General features: G+C 43.7%; 2 protein-coding genes across 4 annotated transcripts; one reads left to right on the top strand and one right to left on the bottom strand.

Annotated features, from left to right (window-relative positions):
* Positions 1-1036: 1036 nt before the first annotated feature.
* On the top strand, positions 1037-11302 carry LOC119316379. Of its 3 annotated transcripts, none has more exons than XM_037590704.1 (11): positions 1037-1509; positions 4132-4345; positions 5338-6282; positions 6362-6463; positions 6642-6797; positions 6901-6985; positions 8233-8439; positions 8956-9162; positions 10235-10290; positions 10427-10544; positions 10837-11302. In XM_037590704.1, the coding sequence occupies exons 2-10, from the start codon at positions 4151-4153 to the stop codon at positions 10532-10534; spliced, it is 2061 nt and encodes a 686-aa protein (XP_037446601.1). In that variant the 5' UTR covers positions 1037-1509; positions 4132-4150; the 3' UTR covers positions 10535-10544; positions 10837-11302. The 3 variants fall into 3 exon arrangements, with proteins under 3 accessions (XP_037446601.1, XP_037446595.1, XP_037446609.1); XM_037590698.1 differs by having other exon boundaries at positions 6898-6985; XM_037590712.1 differs by lacking the exon at positions 4132-4345 and having other exon boundaries at positions 6898-6985.
* Positions 11303-13104: 1802 nt separating this feature from the next.
* LOC119316372 lies at positions 13105-14906 on the bottom strand. Its single transcript, XM_037590689.1, has 4 exons — positions 14530-14906; positions 14188-14382; positions 13824-14062; positions 13105-13715 (listed from the first exon to the last, which is right to left on the bottom strand). Exons 1-4 carry the CDS (start codon positions 14618-14620, stop codon positions 13143-13145), a joined length of 1098 nt encoding a protein of 365 aa, XP_037446586.1. The 5' UTR covers positions 14621-14906; the 3' UTR covers positions 13105-13142.
* Positions 14907-18896: the final 3990 nt, after the last annotated feature.

Genomic DNA, 18896 nt, shown 5'->3' with positions numbered 1-18896 from the left:
GCGTATGTTCTTGTGGAGGCTGTCAAAGCAGTCGCTGCCAACTGAGGATGTGCGAGCTCACCGGAAGATGTCGACGACCAGCTCCTGCGGGTTCTGCGGCGCACAAGATTCCTGGCGACACTCCCTACTCGAGTGCACCGTGTCCAGATGCACATGGGCACTTGTTGATGAAGATTTGGCAAGCACCTTGGCGGCTGCAAATGAGAACCAAGCTAAAAGTTGGCTCCTCAACCTGATGGGGTCATTATCGCATGAACAATTTACTCTCATGGCGGTAACGTTGTGGGCGGTTTGGATGTCTCGAAGAAAGGCAATACATGAAGCAATATTTCAGACTCCACATGCGATCAAAACCTTCATCACACGCTACATGCAAGACCTTGAGGCAGTCAGGAAGCCTACGAAGCAAAAATGGGCGGCGGTGAGAGCGACACCGAGGGCTGTCAGACCAAAAGCACCACCTGCTAACTATGCAAAGATACATGTAGACGCTGGGGTTCGGCCAGGCAGAGGCGGATCAGCAGTAGCGGTCTGCAGAGACGGTCAAGGAGTTTTTCTTGGAAGCTCAGCTATCGTAATAGCGGGGGTCAATGATCCGGCGACGTTGGAAACCATAGCATGCCGTGAAGCTGTTGCATTGGCGGAAGATCTCAACCAACATCGCTATATTGTGTCCTCCGAATGCAAACAGGTGATAGAGGACATTGCTAAAGGTTGCCAGGGAGTTTATGGAGTCATTATCAGAGAGATTAGATTAAGATCTCCTTCCACTTGTAAATTTACTTTTGAAAGGCGTGAGGCAAATGTTGAAGCTCATAAGCTAGCTAAACATTCACTGCCCTTATTGCCAGGGCGTCATGTGTGGTTAGGCCAGCCACATGACCAAAATTGTATCTCACATTCGGTGGACTTTGATTAATATAAAAGGTCTTTCCCTAAAAAAAAAACTGTATGATTTTGTTTTGATAGATGCCAATATGATCCCTCGAAGCCTACCTTTGGCACCCGCGTCGAAACACACGGCTCCCCGCCTGAATTTCCCCCCGGAACAATCCCCCATCCCCATCCCCATCCCGAGCAGTCCGCCCCGCCGCCGGCCGCTAGGGCGAGCACCCTCCTCCTCACCGCCGACGAAAATCCGCTCCCGGAGCGCAGCCGTCTCAGTCTCCTCTCCCTCCTTCTCACCCCGCGCACCGCCTCGAAGCCACCCGCCGCGCCCCATCTGCCCCCTCCACGCCGCTCGCGTTCCGCGCCCCACGGCGTCGCACGCACCGGATCCGCCGTCTTCCCCAACTCCCCCGCCGCGCCAGATCGCCGCTGATCTCCCCGTCGGTCGTTCTCCCCGCGGCGGCGCTGCTCTCTCAACCCGCCGCAGCTCCTCCCGCCGAAGCACCTCCTCGGGCCGCACCCGCACCTGGCCTACCTCTCGGCGGACTCGGGCTCAGGGATCCGCGTCCACTCCGTCGTTGACCTCCAGCCCTCAGCGACCCGTACAAACTGCACTCCAGTGTAAGTTTCCTACATCGGGTCGAGTTTGTGCTGTATGCAAGTTGAATCTGAAGCAAGTTATCCAATAACTAATATCTTCACACCCATGGTCAATGTCAATGTCAAGTTGAATCTTGGTAGGAGTTGGGATCCTACCGGGTCTAGGGCGTAGGCTGTAGGGGAAAGAGTGGGCTGGACGTGGCGAAGCGGTCGCCAGCGGCAAGGCGCCGTCGTGTGCGAGAGGGAGAGGCGGCGGCGGCGCAAGAGGCGGCTAGGGTTAGGTCTTCCGGCTCCCTAAGGGAAGCCGAGCAAACAATGATTGCTTCTTTGCTTCATTAGATTGATGATACATCTCCTCTCCTTATATAGAGAGGTTTACTTGACTCCTAAGCAAACGATTCTAATAACGATAAGATAATTGGGCTAAGCCCCTAATAACAATAAGATAACTTGGGCCACAACCCACTGGGCTAAGCCCATAATATGCCGGTCATAACACTTCTCCCTGCCCCTGCCTGCCCAAACAGCTCGTCCTCGAGCTGTAAGGTGGGGAAGCGCTTGCTGAACTCCTTGAGGTGATCAACCAGCGTCAAACACCTTCGCACCAGCTGGGGCAGCCAGGTCGACGACGACGGCGTCCTCCGGAATGTAGTCTGCAGCCTCCAGGTAAAAGAGTCGCGGTCAGACGTGGCCGGGCATGTAGGGCTCGTCGCAGTTGAAGCACAACCCTTGGTGGCGACGCTCGAGTAGCTCAGCCAAGGTGAGCCGGCGGAACGGGTGCGTCGCGGTCGCAGCGAGGGGTGCCGCGGAAGCCTGACCAGGCCGACCCTGCGCGGGAACCTCCGGCCAGGGTAGCGGCCCAGCGGCCCGGGACGGTGATGCCTGCTAGATGGCCACGGCGCGGCGCTCGAACGCGCGGGCGTAGTACATGGCCGTCTGGAGATCTTGGGGTCCCCGAAGCTCCACGTCCACGCGGATGTGATCCGGAAGTCCACCGACGAAGAGGTCGGCCCGCTGCTGCGCCGTCACGCCCGACGCGTGGCATGCCAGGGCCTGGAAACGGTCGGCGAAGTCCTGAACCATGGAGGTGAAGGGAAGGCGGCCTAGCTCTGCCAGGCGGCTCCCGCGGATTGGTGGCCCAAAACGAAGGAGGCAGAGCTCGCGGAAGCGCTCCCAAGGGGGCATGCTGCCCTCGTCCTGCTCGAGGGCGTAGTACCAGGTCTGTGCCGCGCCACGGAGGTGGTAGGAGGCGAGCCAGGTACGCTCCGAGGCGATGGTGCGTTGCCCGCGAAAGAACTGCTCGCACTGGTTGAGCCAGTTGAGGGGGTCCTCCGTGCCATCATAGGTGGCGAAGTCCACTTTGGCAAACCGCGACGGTGTATGAGTCGGAGCGCCGTGGCCGGCGGACTCGGAGGTGCGAAGCAGCGAGGAGTGGGGCGCCCGGTCAGCATGACCGCGGCCCGAGAAGTGCCCCGTCGAGCCGGAGGGGTCGCCGAACTGAAGAGTGGGCGCTGGCGGTTCTCCCGCCGACATGTAGATGGGTGGCAGCGATGATCCGGTCAGCCAGGCCGGTATGGGGGACGACGACGGTGGGAAGCGCACATGCTGGATCGGGACACCGGTCGTGGGTGACCCGGGCCCCGTGCTGGGCGGTGGAGGGGCCGGCGGCTGCGTCTGCGGCGGCACGGACCTGGGTGGTGTGGTCGGTGCAGCGAGGGTTGAGGCCGGCCACTGTGGCCAGGAAGGCGCTGCAGCGGCCGTCGATAGGCCCGGCATCTGGAGCTGCGGCTGCCCGGACCCGGCAGGCGTCGGGGGCGCAGCAATCGCCGGGGCCGGCCACTGTGGCCAGTGGGGGGGCAACGGCGGGCGGCGGCTGACCGGGCCAGTGGTGGTGTAGAGGCCCGATCGGCGCGGTGGGGGTCGCGTACCAGGGCAGCGCGGCCGGACCGGTCGTGGCGGCCGGCGGCAGGGGCGGCGGCTACCCGTAAGGCCCGGCGAGGTAGAGGTGGATACCCTGGACGGCGATGACGAGGTCACTAAGGATGCCGGTGATCTCCGCCGGGGAGTAGACGGCGGCCTGCGGCGCTGGGAGGGGCGGCGACTGGCCGGTGGAGGCCCCCGCGGTGAAGTCGATCGGCGCGGTGGAGAGCGGCGCTGTGGAGAGGGTGGCGGTGGTGGACAACAGCGCGGTGGGCAGTGGCAGGGTGGTTGGTGGAGCAGACATGATCAGACCCAAGCTACCTGATACCAAAGTGGTAGGAGTTGGGACCCTACCGGGTCTAGGGCGTAGGTTGTAGGGGAAGGAGTGGGGTGGACGTGGCGAAGCTCGCGGTCGCGAGCGGCAAGGCGCCGTCGTGCGTGAGAGGGAGAGGCGGCGGCGGCACAAGAGGCGGCTAGGGTTAGGTCTCCCAGCTCCCTAAGGGAAGCCGAGCAAATAATGATTGCTTCTTTGCTTCATTAGATTGATACATCTCCTCTCCTTATAGAGAGGTTACTTGACTCCTAAGCAAACGATCCTAATAACGATAAGATAATTGGGCTAAGCCCCTAATAACAATAAGATAACTTGGGCCACAAGCCACTGGGCTAAGCCCCTAATATGCCGGTCATAACAAATCTGAAGCAAGTTTCCTCTCCCATCAGGTTGATCTCTAGTAGAACAATGGCCAATGTCATGAGCGAAGAAGAGATGATTCGCGAGTTCAACAACATGGTCACAAGAGAGTCTGAAGCATATGAGTCTACAAGCTTGTTTCAGGGCTGGAGCGATGATGATAAAATAAAGTACATGAAACAACTCCAAGTCAATTTGTTGGAGCAAACCGAAGCTGCTGATCTTGATGAAATGGATGTCCCGGTGAGTGGAGCTTCTCGTCTACAATATAATGTTCTTTTTCGTGCATGTATAACCTGAACAGTGGTCCACTAAATCCATGTAGGCTAGATTATATCATTCTCCAGTCTGAACACAGGTTCAGCTGTCCTCTTTTTATAGAAAAAGGGGCAAAATCATTATGTATGATCATGCACAATTCAAGTAGAATGGAACCAATGCATAAAAACCTCTAGAATCCAACTACTAAATGAACAAGCAACTACAAAAATATCATAAATCTGAAACCACGGATCTCTCCCAACATAACTTCTGAATTTTGACCTACAGCCAATAGAATGCCATTCTCCAGTTGGACACAAGTTCAGATATAATTTTTCTTACAGCGCAAGGGGCAAATTCATTAGCTATGATTGCGTATAAATGAAGCAGATAACTGTACAATTGTACTAAACTACTAATGCAATTCAGGTGTGATAAGATTCATAAAGGTAGTGTCAATGGGGACAAATTTATTATATTTTTGACCGGAAAACACAAGAGAATGCTTCGCACTTAAATGGGAATACCAAACATTCATGCTAAACTGAACTTACTGGAACAACACACAATTCACTAGCCTTTTTGTTCCAAAAGGATACAGTTGTGCATAATGACATATAGATTGCATATGAAGAGAGTGAATAGCAAAACCAGAATGGAGGATCTGCTAGCAACTCTAGCCTCATAGATTAGTGAATAATAGCTACTCACTATTTGAATTATATCTTGCTTCTTGCTTACGTTTATGTATGGCAAGGATTTTGAACAATTACTGTCCATTATTGTACTCCCTCCGTCCGGAAATACTTGTCGGAGGAATGGATGTATCTAGATGTATTTTAGTTTTAGATACATCCATTTTTATGCATTTCTCCGACAAGTATTTCCGGATGGAGTAGTTAGATAATTTAGGGAAAACTTAGAAATAAAAAATTATGTCCTGTATGTTTACTATGTTTCCATATATTTTGCAGCCCAGCGTAATGTTTGATATCACAAACGACAAGAAGGCTAAACAAAATTACATATCCTCAATTGGACATTATAGATCATGGCAATACTCTGGTTCAGACAAACGGTATCAGTTTGGGTCAAAGAGCAAACGAGCGTTTGTTACAAGGCCGAGTGGTGTGTTTGTTTTCTATTTTAGATACAATCATCTGGTCGTGGGGTTGATTGTTGACGGGCAGAGTGGTTGGGTTGAGGGTGCTGTTACAAATAACTTAGATGATGAACGTCAATCTGTACTTCAATTCCAGAGAAAACCTTTTGAGCCTGACTACATTAGAAGTTCTCGTACACATAATCTGAAGTATGATGGCAATTACACAAAAGCAGGAAAAACATATGAAGCAAAGCTTGGAATTTGGCATGTCCGTAAAGCAATAGTGGAGATAGCTAGTTTTGATCCTCGAGTTACAAAATCTGAACCTGAACCAATTCATTGGCAAGTTCTGACTCTTTTTTCAGTGGAAGCCGGTAGACTTAATCATGTCTTTCGTCGCACGTCGCTATCTCTTTCTGTTGCCATTGGACCAGATGGAACACTGAAACTCCCCACAAGTGGGGAACAATTCATACTGAACTATCTGAAGCTTTCTTTGGTTTCTCTTGAAACAATCGAAGGTAGACCATTCATTCACGTGAAAGGCACAACACCCAGAAACCTTTATCAAGTTCTGTTGGAGATCCTGATACTAAGAAGAGAAGTTATTTTTCCAACTTCTTTTATTCTCTCGGATGCCCCACCTATGAAATTCAAGAAGAATGAACCAAAACGGGGTAAAGGAAGCAGACTACTGACAAAGAAACATAAATTGGAAGCTGAAAATGCAGAGGGTCACAAATATCTGGTGGGAAAACACGATGGAACTACTGCTTATCGTTGCGAGGATTGGCTGGTAAACCCATTTAAGGAGGTAATACATACCACAATATTTGACACGTTTCATGCATACTCTGATTGTTCTTCTCTCTCAAACTACAATTTGTTTTCAGGTTGTAATGACCGTCGAACATGTTTCTGCAAATGGGCGTCCAGATGTCAGGGACAGTAAAATTACTCTGGTTGCAGAAATCCTGAACAGGGATGCTTCGGCTGTAAGGACCTTACTATCTTTTTTCACTTACTGTATACACTGATGTCCATACAGCGTTCAATTTTCACATCATATTGTCAAAAGTAAACTGAGAGAACATCCAAATATTTCTTGTGATTCAAAATGCCCAAAATCTATTGACTATTATCTGAACTCTCTGTCAAACTCACGTTGATCAGGTAACTCCAAAGATCTTACAATCGCAAATGCGTAATGGTCTCCAAAAGCTTGATTTAACTGAAGGAGAGATTGCAGCCCAACAGTTCATTGGTTCAGCAACGTCTTTAAAGAGGTCCATTCAAGAGAAATGGTATTGGGAGGGCCAACATCAAAAGGTTAATTCTCAATAGACTATGTCTTTATATTCTTATTTACCTCCCTTGGCAGTTTGTATTATTAAAATGAGGCATCTAGTTTGATGATTTCATGTCTCAGCAGAAAGATCAGAGTGCAACTGGTGGATGCTGTCTCTCCATGTTAAAATATGATATAACTACAAAACGCGCATATGCATCCGCACAAGGCAAGCAACTTCCTTATCCAAATGTGCCAGCATATTCTTCTAAAATTATTTCTAATATTATACCTGCTTTAAAAACTAATTCTTCGTATTGTACTTGGGAAAGAAGCAAATATGCAGTACCATGTATTTTAGACTTGATCATGTGTATGGGGCACTGGGGAGGACCTATATTTTCTGTTCCCTATCCTGAATCCTGTATTGTGATACTCCTGCAAGATCTTTAAATATCTACGTAAGGTTGGTCTATAACTAGAACAATATGCGGATATGTTTAGTTGTTTGCAATCACCTTTGCTTCGGTGTCAAGTGAACATAATGGTGGCAATAAAGAGGTCATTTATTTTGGCAAGAAAGTCTACTACATTTGTGATAGCATGTCTCCATTAAACAGATTTCTGGCATTCCTTCTCATTAAGGTGCTTGTTCATTCGTAACTATAGTTTTATGTTACTATCACAGGAACTTCTTTTTGTATCAGTTTCATTATTAAATCCCATCTAGTATTTGGTCTCTGATGATTGTATTTGCCCTTTCATATTTTTGTCGTGTGCTGTTGTATAAAAGTTAATAATTCAAGACTAGTTAAACAAGAGTACTAACAGTAATTGTGCTTTCTTATTTGGCTGGTTACATTACAAACTGCACGATGATGCAAATAAAAGATGATAAATAAATCATATGTTATTTGCTTGTGCTTGTCATCTGATCTTCCCTGGCGAATATGCATGGCAACACAAACCCCATGATGACCCTGTAAATGAAGCATCGTGAGAATCCAATTTAAAGATTCGTAAATCTGTCGCGCTCTAAGTTTCATACTGATGTAAAACCTGGATTCATGTTGGTGTTACTGATGTATAAAAGATGGTAAGTTTTCTACTGATGTGAACTTCTATTCATATCAGGGTAACTACCACATAGAAGACGCGAACTTTGTATATATTTGGAATCTTGTTTGGATGAACATTTATTACTTAAACAACAAATTGATTTTGCAACTTGTGTGGACTATGGTCATGGATTCAGGGAATTCATGTCATGTTCCTGCAACATGCGTATTTTTTATTCTGCAATGTCTGTACTGAAATCTCAAAACCATTTGTACACCTTGAGCTGAGATTCTCTTCTCACACGTTTTTTTTCTTCTGAAAAGTACACAGTTGGCCTAATAAGACATTTTAGGATGACTGGATAGCCAAGCGCTGAAGTGTCCAATTAACTCTTTTGTACTGATTTTCTACTCGCAGAGGAACCGTGGCATGATGAACCCGGAAGGAGGTTTCACGTGGCCCTGGGAGCTGACAATGGCCAAGTGCCAAAAATCTTGAAAAGATACATTGCTAGAATAACTGACAACATGCATACTCAAAATAAGAAGGCCAAGTTAATGGTGGCTGAGCATGAAGAAACATGCCATGCTAGTACACAAAGGGAATTATCTGATGAATTGTCAGGTTTGTCTATATTTATTCTCTTACACTCTGTTTTTTTTTACCTACATATGAACTATTTCTTTTTAAGAAACCCAGAACAGGCTAAATACCAACCCAGCCTTTGTTTAGCGCTTGGAGCCTGTCTTAAATTACTGCTGGTGGACTGACGGGTACTTGCTCAGGAATATTTTTGTACTGATGTGAACTTTTATTCATATCAGGGTAACTACCACATAGAAGAGGCGAACTTTGTTTATATTTGGAATCTTGTTTGGATGATGTTTTTGCAATTTGTGTGGACCATGGTCATGGATTCAGGGAATTCATGTCGTATTCCTGCAACATGCGTATTTTTTATTCTGCAATGTCTATACTGAAATCTCAAAACCATGTGTACTCCTTTAGCTGAGATTCTCTTCTCGCGTGATTTTTTTTTTGAAAAGTACACAGTTGGCCTAATCAGACATTTTAGGATGACTGGATAGCGAAGTGCTTAAATGTGCAATTAACTCTTTTGTACTGATTTTCTACTCGCAGAGGAACCGTGGCATGATGAACCCAGAAGGAGGTTGCACATGGCCCTGAGAGCTGATAATGGTCAAGTGCCAAAAATCATGAAAAGACTCATTGCTAGAGTAACTGACAACATGCATGCTGAAAATAAGAAGGCCAAGTTAATGGTGGCTGAGCATGAAGAAACTTGCCGTGCTAGTACACAAAGGGAATTATCTGATAAATTGTCAGGTTTGTCTATATTTATTCTCTTACAGTCTGTTTTTTACCTATATAATATAATATATGAACTATTTCTTTTTAAGAAACCCAGAACAGGCTAAATACCAACCCAGCCTTTGTTTCTGGCCAATTCCCCTGTCTGTTTCCTACTACTAAGGCTACAGTTTATTTCAGACTCGCTTGGAGCCTGTGTTAAATTAATGCTGGTGGACTGATGGGTACTGGCTCAGGAATGTTTTTTACCTTGATTTATCACAACCCCATTGGTGCATTTGATAGCATGTTACTGTTTGTCATCAAAGCGTTTAACATTTCATCTTTCACATAGTGACATGACATGGGTACTTTATGGTAGCCTTTTCCTAGAAAATGACCAGATAGAGTGTGCTAATTAAATTTCATGATTTTTCCACATTGAAGATAGGCATAAATTGTATTTATCGATTCCAGAAAACAAGGCTACTGTCCAGACTCTCGAGGCACTTGATAATTGAGCTGGTTACCATATTTTGAAAATATAGAAACAACATGTTTCAGTAAAAAGGAATATCAGCATTTGATTTGTTTATGCACAAACTCGTGTCAAGCCAGCATGTCTTGAACCGTATTGCTGGATGTTACTCTGATTATTATTTATTTTTAAAATTTTAAATCTGTCTTCTATTCTATGATTAGTGCCCTGCTGCCACAAGCATAGCGCCTATCGCTTTTTAAAACATTGGCAGATGCTAATCTAGTGCATTTTTGAGGATTCAATTTTGTCTTGAACTCGAGTTAGCTAGTTTTCCATAGCATTGTTCACATGTATATGGTGAATCGTTCGTTCCACATCGTCTGGTTTTGTACTTTAGAAGGCGAGATGCTCGCTTTGTACTTCTAGTGGATATTTCACTTCAGTAGAACAGTGTTCATGGTGGTAATATGTAATTTTCATTTACTTGTATATTTTGAAATATGGATCTTTCTTCACCACCTGTTCGCTGAATTCATATTATGATTTACAAGCTCAACCCTTCTACTTGTAATATTCTTACATATCATGGGTGGAGTTGAAGTCTTATCAAAATTTGTCTTTTTTTAGGTTCGCATGCAACTTTGGCAGAAGATGTTGAGTCCAGAACTGTTTCCGTGACAAATGTATGTGAAGATAGACTATCTGATTGTTTTGCTTCTCTCTGTTGTGACTGTACTTTGTTTCTTTCCTTGACTTTAAATTGGCCGGTAGAGGATATATTCATTGAGTTACTACATCTCCGTCGAATGATTGTTTTAGGTACATCTCATGGCGACCAAGGAAGCAGAATTGTCAACTCATTTTATGAGTGGGACTGGGACTGGGCTTAAGATAAGCTTGTTGAAAGATGCAGTTGCTAGCCACTAGATTTGCCGAAGTAAGACTCTTTTTTATATATTCAGTCTCATTCTATCTAACAGATGCAAAACCCTTTTCCTATCCCACAGTTAGATGCAATGGTAATTGATTAATCTGTCTTCCTAAAAGAGAAGAAAGAAAACAGAGGCATAAAGTAGTTAGAACACTGGGCCTATCCACATTATAGTCGACAATGTTTAAACATATGAAGCAGAGGCATAAAGTAGTTAGAACACTGGGCCCATCGCAGTCTCAGAAGCAGTTTCTTGATTTATTTTAAATGTTACATAAACGGCATGTTGTGTTTTCAGGTAAGGTGCAAAGCAGAAAAGCTGGCTCCAGGATTTCTGGCAGCATGCAATCTGTACTGCCCTTGTCCGATTCCTTGTCCACTGCCTGGCCTGCCCTCCAACTGAAGAAAATCTGAAGGCAGGGTTTGCCAAGGAAAACGTTGCTGCTGCTGTACACTAACCTGCCAACTTGAGAACACAAGACGCGATACAGAATCGGACATACGCTGCTACTGCTATCCGAAACATCTGTCTGTCTTACCTTGTTAGTTGTTGCAGATGAAAGTATGAGATGAGGAAGCTCTTTGCCGCTCTGCCAGATTCAAAATTAATGAACTCACCAAAGCCAGACCGAATTGCTATGTACAACAGAGCATAATTTGATGGCGTACCATGTGCACATGGTTGCAGATTCTTGTGCTGTTGTGCTTGCATATATATATATTTTTGCACATGGTTGCCCTTTCTTGCCAAGTTGCTTCCATTCTATCTATGTCTGCAAAACGTTTCCTTCTTCCGTTGTATTGCAGTATCGTTTATAGTTGCTGTGAAGTTGTGCTATAATTATTACAAAGTCCTTTTTCCTAAATGTAACGTACGCTGTTACATGTGAAGCAGGCTGTTCTATAATCTTCTTAGACCCACGTTTTTCTCCTAACTTTCCATCAATGTATAGAATCAGATCAAACAATTTATAAATCATGGTTAGCAATTTTTTTTCCAATTTATGCAATATATTTTTCTGAACTATATATGTAGATAAATTGTTTTCTACATATAAATGTTTGTGAATGTTAGATAAATTGTTTATGCAACTTCCTTTCTTTCGTGGGAACTACTGATGCAACTTATGCCTGAAAAGAAAATCTTGAGATAACTTAGGTTATCATATAAACTTGAGTGACAAAAAATAGGGCCATATATAGTATAAAATGTGAGACGTGGATGAGTTCGTTGCGTGTTTAGTTGTGACCCTTAAGTTGTGGGAAGGGCTCAACATAGGTGTGAGCATCAATATTGGTTCCTGATGAGGGGGGTGGGGGTCATTCGGTGAGAACGATAACTACGATCATTTCACGACCTGCAACTCTGCTACCAACCAACCATATTTGGAGAGCCACACACAACTAATATGTATGGCACTTGTCAAACAAATTTCAAGGTGTTAAAAAGGACCTGCTAGCAGCGGGGCTTTATTATTTGATTATCAATCAGTCTAGAAATAGCTACTCCCTCCGTCCCATAATATAAAAACACTTTTTATACTAGTGTAGTGTTAAAAACGTTCTTATATTATGAGACAGAGGGAGTACCTTTTACCGTGAGGTGGGGAGCGCCTAAGGCTAGAGCTACGATTAGAGAAAAGTGTTGACGAGGAAGACTTTCAAACTTAAATAAGCTTCATCGGATACCATACATGAAACTTGACAAAACTCAGCATCATATCTAAGACTTGTGAGACGTAATGTGGGTTCATAGTTTCATACTGATAGTATAGAATGTTTTTCTAAACTGAGGCAAAAGACTTCCCATAATGTAAGACGTTTTTTGACACTACACTAATGAAAAAAACATCTTAGATTACGGGACGAAGGGAGTACATAACAGTGTCTCCACAGAATAGCATGAGGAGAAAACAAACAAACAAACAACAAGCGGATTACTCTCGCAGCATGATGATGCTCAAGTGCCTAGCCCCCACGGTGGTCCAGAGTTTATTAGCCTCGTCTTGGATAAGCTCGAGTAGGTAGAATGGCGGCGTCGATTTCTTCCTGAAAACTCTAGCATTTCTCCCATTCCAAATGAACCAGCAGACAAGCATGGATGTCCTCTGGTTTGTGGTATTAAGAGCGTGATGTCCTCTGTTTTTCAATGGTACTATTCAAGCAATGACATTAAAATGAAAACTAGTCTTGTAGAGGTTTTAGCGGATGAAATTTCAATGCAGCTTTGAAATATTTTCAGGGTAAAAGGATAGAGAAAAAACTTGAATTATATTTTTCATTGACTAAACATACCAAGAAGTGGTTTCGAGCCTCCAGTTCTTAGTGGGAAACAAAACTGGTTACTACTTGCATAAGAAGTTGAAGAAAACCCAAAAGAAAACGTAGAACTCAAATAAATGACTTGCAAATTAGCTTTTGGAAGAATTCCATTTAAAATTTAGAATGATGCAAGTCTTCTGGTATTTTTGAGCTATGAAAACTTGATTTAACATCTAGTTCATAAGACATGCTAAAATAGTACACCAATAAGCACACATTTTGTTCTCTTCCTCTGCAAATACTATTGAGTTAACCTCCAACATATATATATATATATATTCCTTAGTAGAGGACTGTCGACCAAGACACTTTCACAGACACCACAGCACTATTACAGAAATAATATTCTTTTTCTTCGCTGCCATGAATATCCGCTTTAAATGAAATTGGCATACTCCCCTCCATAAAATCAATAAACAATGTGTCATCCATCTGCACAGCTGCTACAAAATATTGTGAAAAACTCCCAGTTGAAGACACGAAGCTATTGCAGTCGCATTCTTTATCGTCTATGAAGGCATACAAGTTCTTCCAGATGGCAGTATACCCACACATCTTTATATCAAACCCATCTCCAGGCACTTCCAAAAAGTTCATATGTATGGTCGCCTCGACACTGTCTCGAAATATGATAAGATTAAAAACAAGAGCACCATGTTCACCTTCCATTTTGATTCTAGAAAGGACGTCGAAACTAGACCGGCCCTCGATTAGGTCGAAGCATCCATCAACAAGATTTTTATCATCTGTACTATCACCCGACAATGCCTTTGTTCTAATATCCACTTCAACTAGGCAATCGAATTTCATCGAGATGCCTCTTTTGGGGCTCAACAAGCGCAGATAGTCGCCGGCCTGAAATTTAATCGAGAAGCAGAGTCAGCATACCAACATGGCAACATATGCTGTATTTAGAACACAGCTAAACAGTTAAAAAATAAATAAATAAAACTTGACGATTACCGAGTTGATAGTGAGCGGGTCATCTCGGGATCGGTTGAAAAGATAATTGCGGCGATAATCCTCGTCATCTCGGACCGCAATATAACCGTATACCTCGACTGGTCTGGTGCAATCTTCCAGAAAGGTATGCACCGTGGTAGAAAAGAGTTGGAGTATAGGGCGCGGCTTGTGAAAACACCTTTGCTGCCCAGTTGAAGCTTCATTGCAACAGCGAGTATACCGCATAGGAGGCAGGCAAGCTATTCATTCAAAGGCAGGCAGGGAGCAACATATTAAACACAAGAATGATGCAGCAAAAACAATCTAGACAGAAATGTGTATTGTATTGTAACACGGAGAGAGAGCTTGCAGTTGAGCTGCTTACTCTCGGAGACTTGATTCATCTGGTAGGCCTGGTGCCAGTAAAGATCACACGCAGACCTCCGATCTCTGGACGACCCGGGGAGCGGGCAGATGTTGGGCCAGTCATAGGGTTCGGGCGGAACCCCCATAGTGTCTTTCATCAACAATTTCCTCTTGGCAAGTTCCACGGAACCAACACTCTCGACAAATCGCAGCACTGATGACGATACAAGGAAAAGAACACATCAACTAATAATAAAAATTATAACCAGTCGCACATGTAGTAGCTTGGAACCGCATCCATCCAAGGAAATAAGTAACCAACAAGGGAGAAATATTTGAGAGTATAATTGGGGAATGTTACCATCCTCGGGGCTTAGGGGGCCGTCCTCAAGATCATCGTCTTCCTCCTCCTCCTCCTCCTCCTGCTCCACCTCCTCGTGAGAGAGAGCCATGAGTCCTGAAACACCAAATTCGTAGATCGAACTTGCCCTCTGCAGGAGGAATCACTTAGATTTGCAAATCTACGGATCTGCAAAAAACGAAATATTCGTATGAAGAGATCGATCGAGCCGGCTCGGTAAATAAACTGTTAGAGCATCGAGTCCGAATTGGATTTGGGGGTGTAGAAATTAGGTCATGTAGACGGATTCGGGGCTGGCGAATTTTGGGGCGGCGGCGGCGATACGTACGCCAGGGTTAGGGTTTTCTTTCTTGGTTCCTGGGAGAGAGAATTCGTTGGGGGTAAGGTCAAGCCCGTGTCCCTTTTGGGCCACCTTTTTTTGTTGAGAATCCCTTTTGGGCCGCCCTACTGTTGGAGGGATCGACTCGGAACACCCTGCTAAGGGCCTGTTTGAAACTGCTCTTTTTTCCTAAAATCCAGCTCCGCTCTGAAAGAGATGCAAGCCAAATGAGGTAGCTCCATGATGTCTCACTTCAGAAAAGAAACAATAATCTAAAACTTGGTACAACTCCCTATTTGTGAAGCTATTACGGGGTGCTTCAAAAACTCTAGTTCAAAGAGCTCTTGTGGAGCTTGAAGAAAAATTATCCACCATTACCACCAGTAGTGGATACCCCCTTCATTTTATTTCTCACGTCACCCTATCAAATAGACTTTTCCCATATAAGTTTTCTATTAGTAAAGCTGCAACTAGCTGAAAGCCAAACATGATAAATTGCTCTGTGGTCAAGCTGGTACTCCTGGTTGAACTATTCGAAAGTGGATTTGGTGGAGTGGAGCAATCCCAAACAAGCCCTAAATTTAATCTACCTTAATAAATAATAAATTTGATCTAGATCGAGCACATGATCATTTTTTCAAACATGTGTTCGTTTTCCTGTTAGTATTTTTCGCTTTTTTGGCTTCTTCTCCGATTTTCATCCAGTTCTTCCAGGTTTTTTAATGTTTTGTTTCAACACACATTGTCATTTTTTGTATATTGATATATTTCGAATATTTTTTAAGTAAATGGTGAATATTGTTTCTTAAAATAAACGTGTTGAAACCCTCTTAATATATGTGTAATATATTTTTAAATACACACTGAACATTTTTTTACATTGTATTAAAATGTTTTTAAAAGTATCACAGGATTTATTTTGAAGTGCGTGAACTTTTTCTAAAAGGTGATGTTTTAAAATGGTAACAAAGTGATGCTACTGTGTCAGCACACTTCGCGCTCCCTAAGGCAAGCGGACGCTTTGTCTTGCACTCCCCTCCCGCGGCGCGACAACTATGGGGGTGTTTGTTTCCAGTGACTTTTTTGTGTAGGGACTAGAAAAAGTCCCTTTTAGAGATTTTTTTTACCAAATGAGAGGGCCATTTTAGGGATTAAACTAGGCATTTAAGACTAAATGAAGAAGACTCTCAAGGAGAGTCTTTTTTGGGACTTTTTCAACAATGCCCCTCCATGCATCCATTGGCCCGCCACCCCATGGTGTTGTTTGATTGTTAATTTTTTATATACTAGGGGCAACATGGTCATTTAATAACCTCTAGGAAGGGACTAGGGACTTTTTAGTCTTTGGAAACAAACATAGAGGGACTTTTTAGAGACTAGGGACTTTTTAGTTGGGACTAGAAAAAGTCCTAGGACTTATGAACCAAACAGGGCCTATATATCGCTTATAGATAGAGTATATACTGTCTCGCTGAAGCTTTTCCCTTACACGCTATAGCAGTGGGCCGGCCCGTTCGTTCGCTCGCACAATGCGCTCGCTATGTCGATGCCCTCGGGTCGCTGTTCGTTCGTTTTTTTGTTTTGGTTTTCTCTATTTCTTCAATGGTTTTCTTTGATTTGCTGTGTTTCTTTGTTTTTTCACCTGTTTTGTTGTTTTTCATTGGTTTTCTTCATTTCTTTATTGATTTCCATTGGGTTTTTCTTTTTCTTTTCGGTTTCTTTGTTTTTTCCTTTCTTTTCCTTTTTAATTCATTTTTTGTTTCTTTCCTCAGTTTTCTTTGTTTCCTTTTCTTGTCTGCATTGGCTTTCTCCGGCTTCCTGTTTTCTTTATTTCTTTTAAGATATCTTATTTTGTGGCATTTCCGTAAATTGTATATTGATGTAAGAAATCGTGTCCAATCTTTCATAATTTGAATTCAAAATTAATTTTTTGAGGAATTATACTCTCAAATTTTCCTCTTTAAATAATCAAATTTTTAGAATTGCATAATTTTCAAATTTAAAGCAACTCTAGAGAATTGGATGTTCAGATTTTTTTAATTCCAAGATTTATAATTTTCATTTTGAAAATTTCAAAATTTTGAAGCTTCGCATGGGAAAAAACTTTGAAAAATTCACACCTGCGTGGCCCTTCTCCCCTGTAGAACAGAGAAAGTTTGTAGGAGAAAGAGAGGATCACATACACTTGGCTGGGCCCACCCCCTTTATCGTGTAAGGCATGTGCGTGCAATAACAAAAAAAAAATGTGCGTGCAATAACAAACCCAACATGTTCCCAACAAAGCCCTCACGTCCCGCCATGGAGTTGTGATAGGTACACGGTTGTTCGATATATCTCGATGAGATAGTATCGATTTTGGTGGAGAGACTTTGATGATCTGACTACAACAAACAGTCGACGGTGTGCTTAGCAATTGCTAAACTGACTCTGATATGGATATTGAGGATGTTGGAAACATGGTGAAACTAATACAAAGATGAATCCCTACGTGTGGACTAAGAACGAGCAAGAATTTAAGACATGCAATCTGAATTTTAGAAGATGGAGTACTTGATTGATAAACTAGGGTTTTGATGCTGCGTAGTACAAGAGGTCTCATCGGGACTTGTGCCTACGGCTAAAAGTAGCAAACGCTACACCTCAATCAAACAAAATCTCAACCCTAATTCGACGTCATAAGGAGGTATTTATGGAAGGATAAAGTGGGAATTTAGCCAGTTGAACTGCACCTAGTCTTTTACTCTAAAAATACGCGGTCATGGTCCAAATGTGAGGTGGCACAACATCCATAGATGTTTATGGATGAAATTATAAAGTGTCATCTGTATATTCCGCTTGTGTCTTTACTTGCTATCACGAAATATGCAATAGCAGCTTTTTGTCTTTGATCCATGTATGCTTGTTGCCATCTTCGTGTTTGACCATACTCCAGTGTCTTTCCCGACTGTCCATGTTAGGTCCTTTATTACCGAGTAAGACAAATACATCTGACTTATGCGTCATCATATTCTCATAAAACGCTTGAAAGAGTTCAAAAAAAAATATATGAAAGCACATGATATTTAAGTTGGAGTGTGCGAGCTCTAGTCATTGATCCTTGTGTTTCTGGAACTTGAACTAGCTAGTCACGGGGGCTTATGGTGTTACTTTAGTATGTATATCGTCATCGGGTTGGTTCCGCAGAGTGGTGACCATTGCGCGGTCACCCGCTATGGAGTTAGAGCATCTCCAATAGCATGTGTATATTTGGATGTCTATATATTCAGATAGACAATGGTCTAAAAAGATTCCCTCATATACACATTCAGTTTTGCATTAGAATGTCTATATACAGGGACCATGACAGGTGGGCCTTCGCTGAGGAGAGGAAGAAATCATAACTGCAGCTGAGTTTAGACAACGCCTTCACATTGTCCAAGCGTGGACATTGTCGAGGTCGATATAGAGGATGTCTATATTTGGACAACCATATAGACAAGCTGTTGGACGCCTGTTTTGGGCTCACGTCGTGAAAAACAAGTATAGACATCCATATAGATAAGCTATTGGAGATGCTCTTACTATGCAGAAAAAACTAAACCTTTACTAAATCTGATCAAGGAAGAAGTCTCTACTTAGTCATCTCCAACTTTTGTGTTAGCGACCATGACAAAGGGCCCTCATCTTCATCGTCTCATGCAATCTAACCACTTTCAGGACAACTGTCCCCTCCCTCACATAGTTATGACACACTTCTTTTTTTTAGAAAAGGAGGATGACCCCCGACTTCTGCATATGTCCACTTTATTAATTATTTTTACAAGATCTTACAAAGTCATACAACAGTAAGACTAAAGCCACGGTCTAAGCAATAAATGTTGATACTCCTATCCAATTGATGAAGGGGCGCTGATAGTCTAGGCCTAATACCAAACAGACATCGCAACCAAACCTAAACATCTAAGACCTGAGGTCCCAACCAGGACGCCTGCCGGGTATGGGGCACCTACCAGTCCGGCGCACTCCTCAACCAGGACGCCTGCCGGGTATGAGGCCGCCGCAACCACCT

Source organism: Triticum dicoccoides, chromosome 1B (assembly GCF_002162155.2).
Source record: "Triticum dicoccoides isolate Atlit2015 ecotype Zavitan chromosome 1B, WEW_v2.0, whole genome shotgun sequence".
Classification (NCBI taxonomy): domain Eukaryota; kingdom Viridiplantae; phylum Streptophyta; class Magnoliopsida; order Poales; family Poaceae; genus Triticum; species Triticum dicoccoides.
Note: the sequence above shows the minus strand (reverse complement) of the source record. Positions and strands in the feature narration are given on the sequence as shown.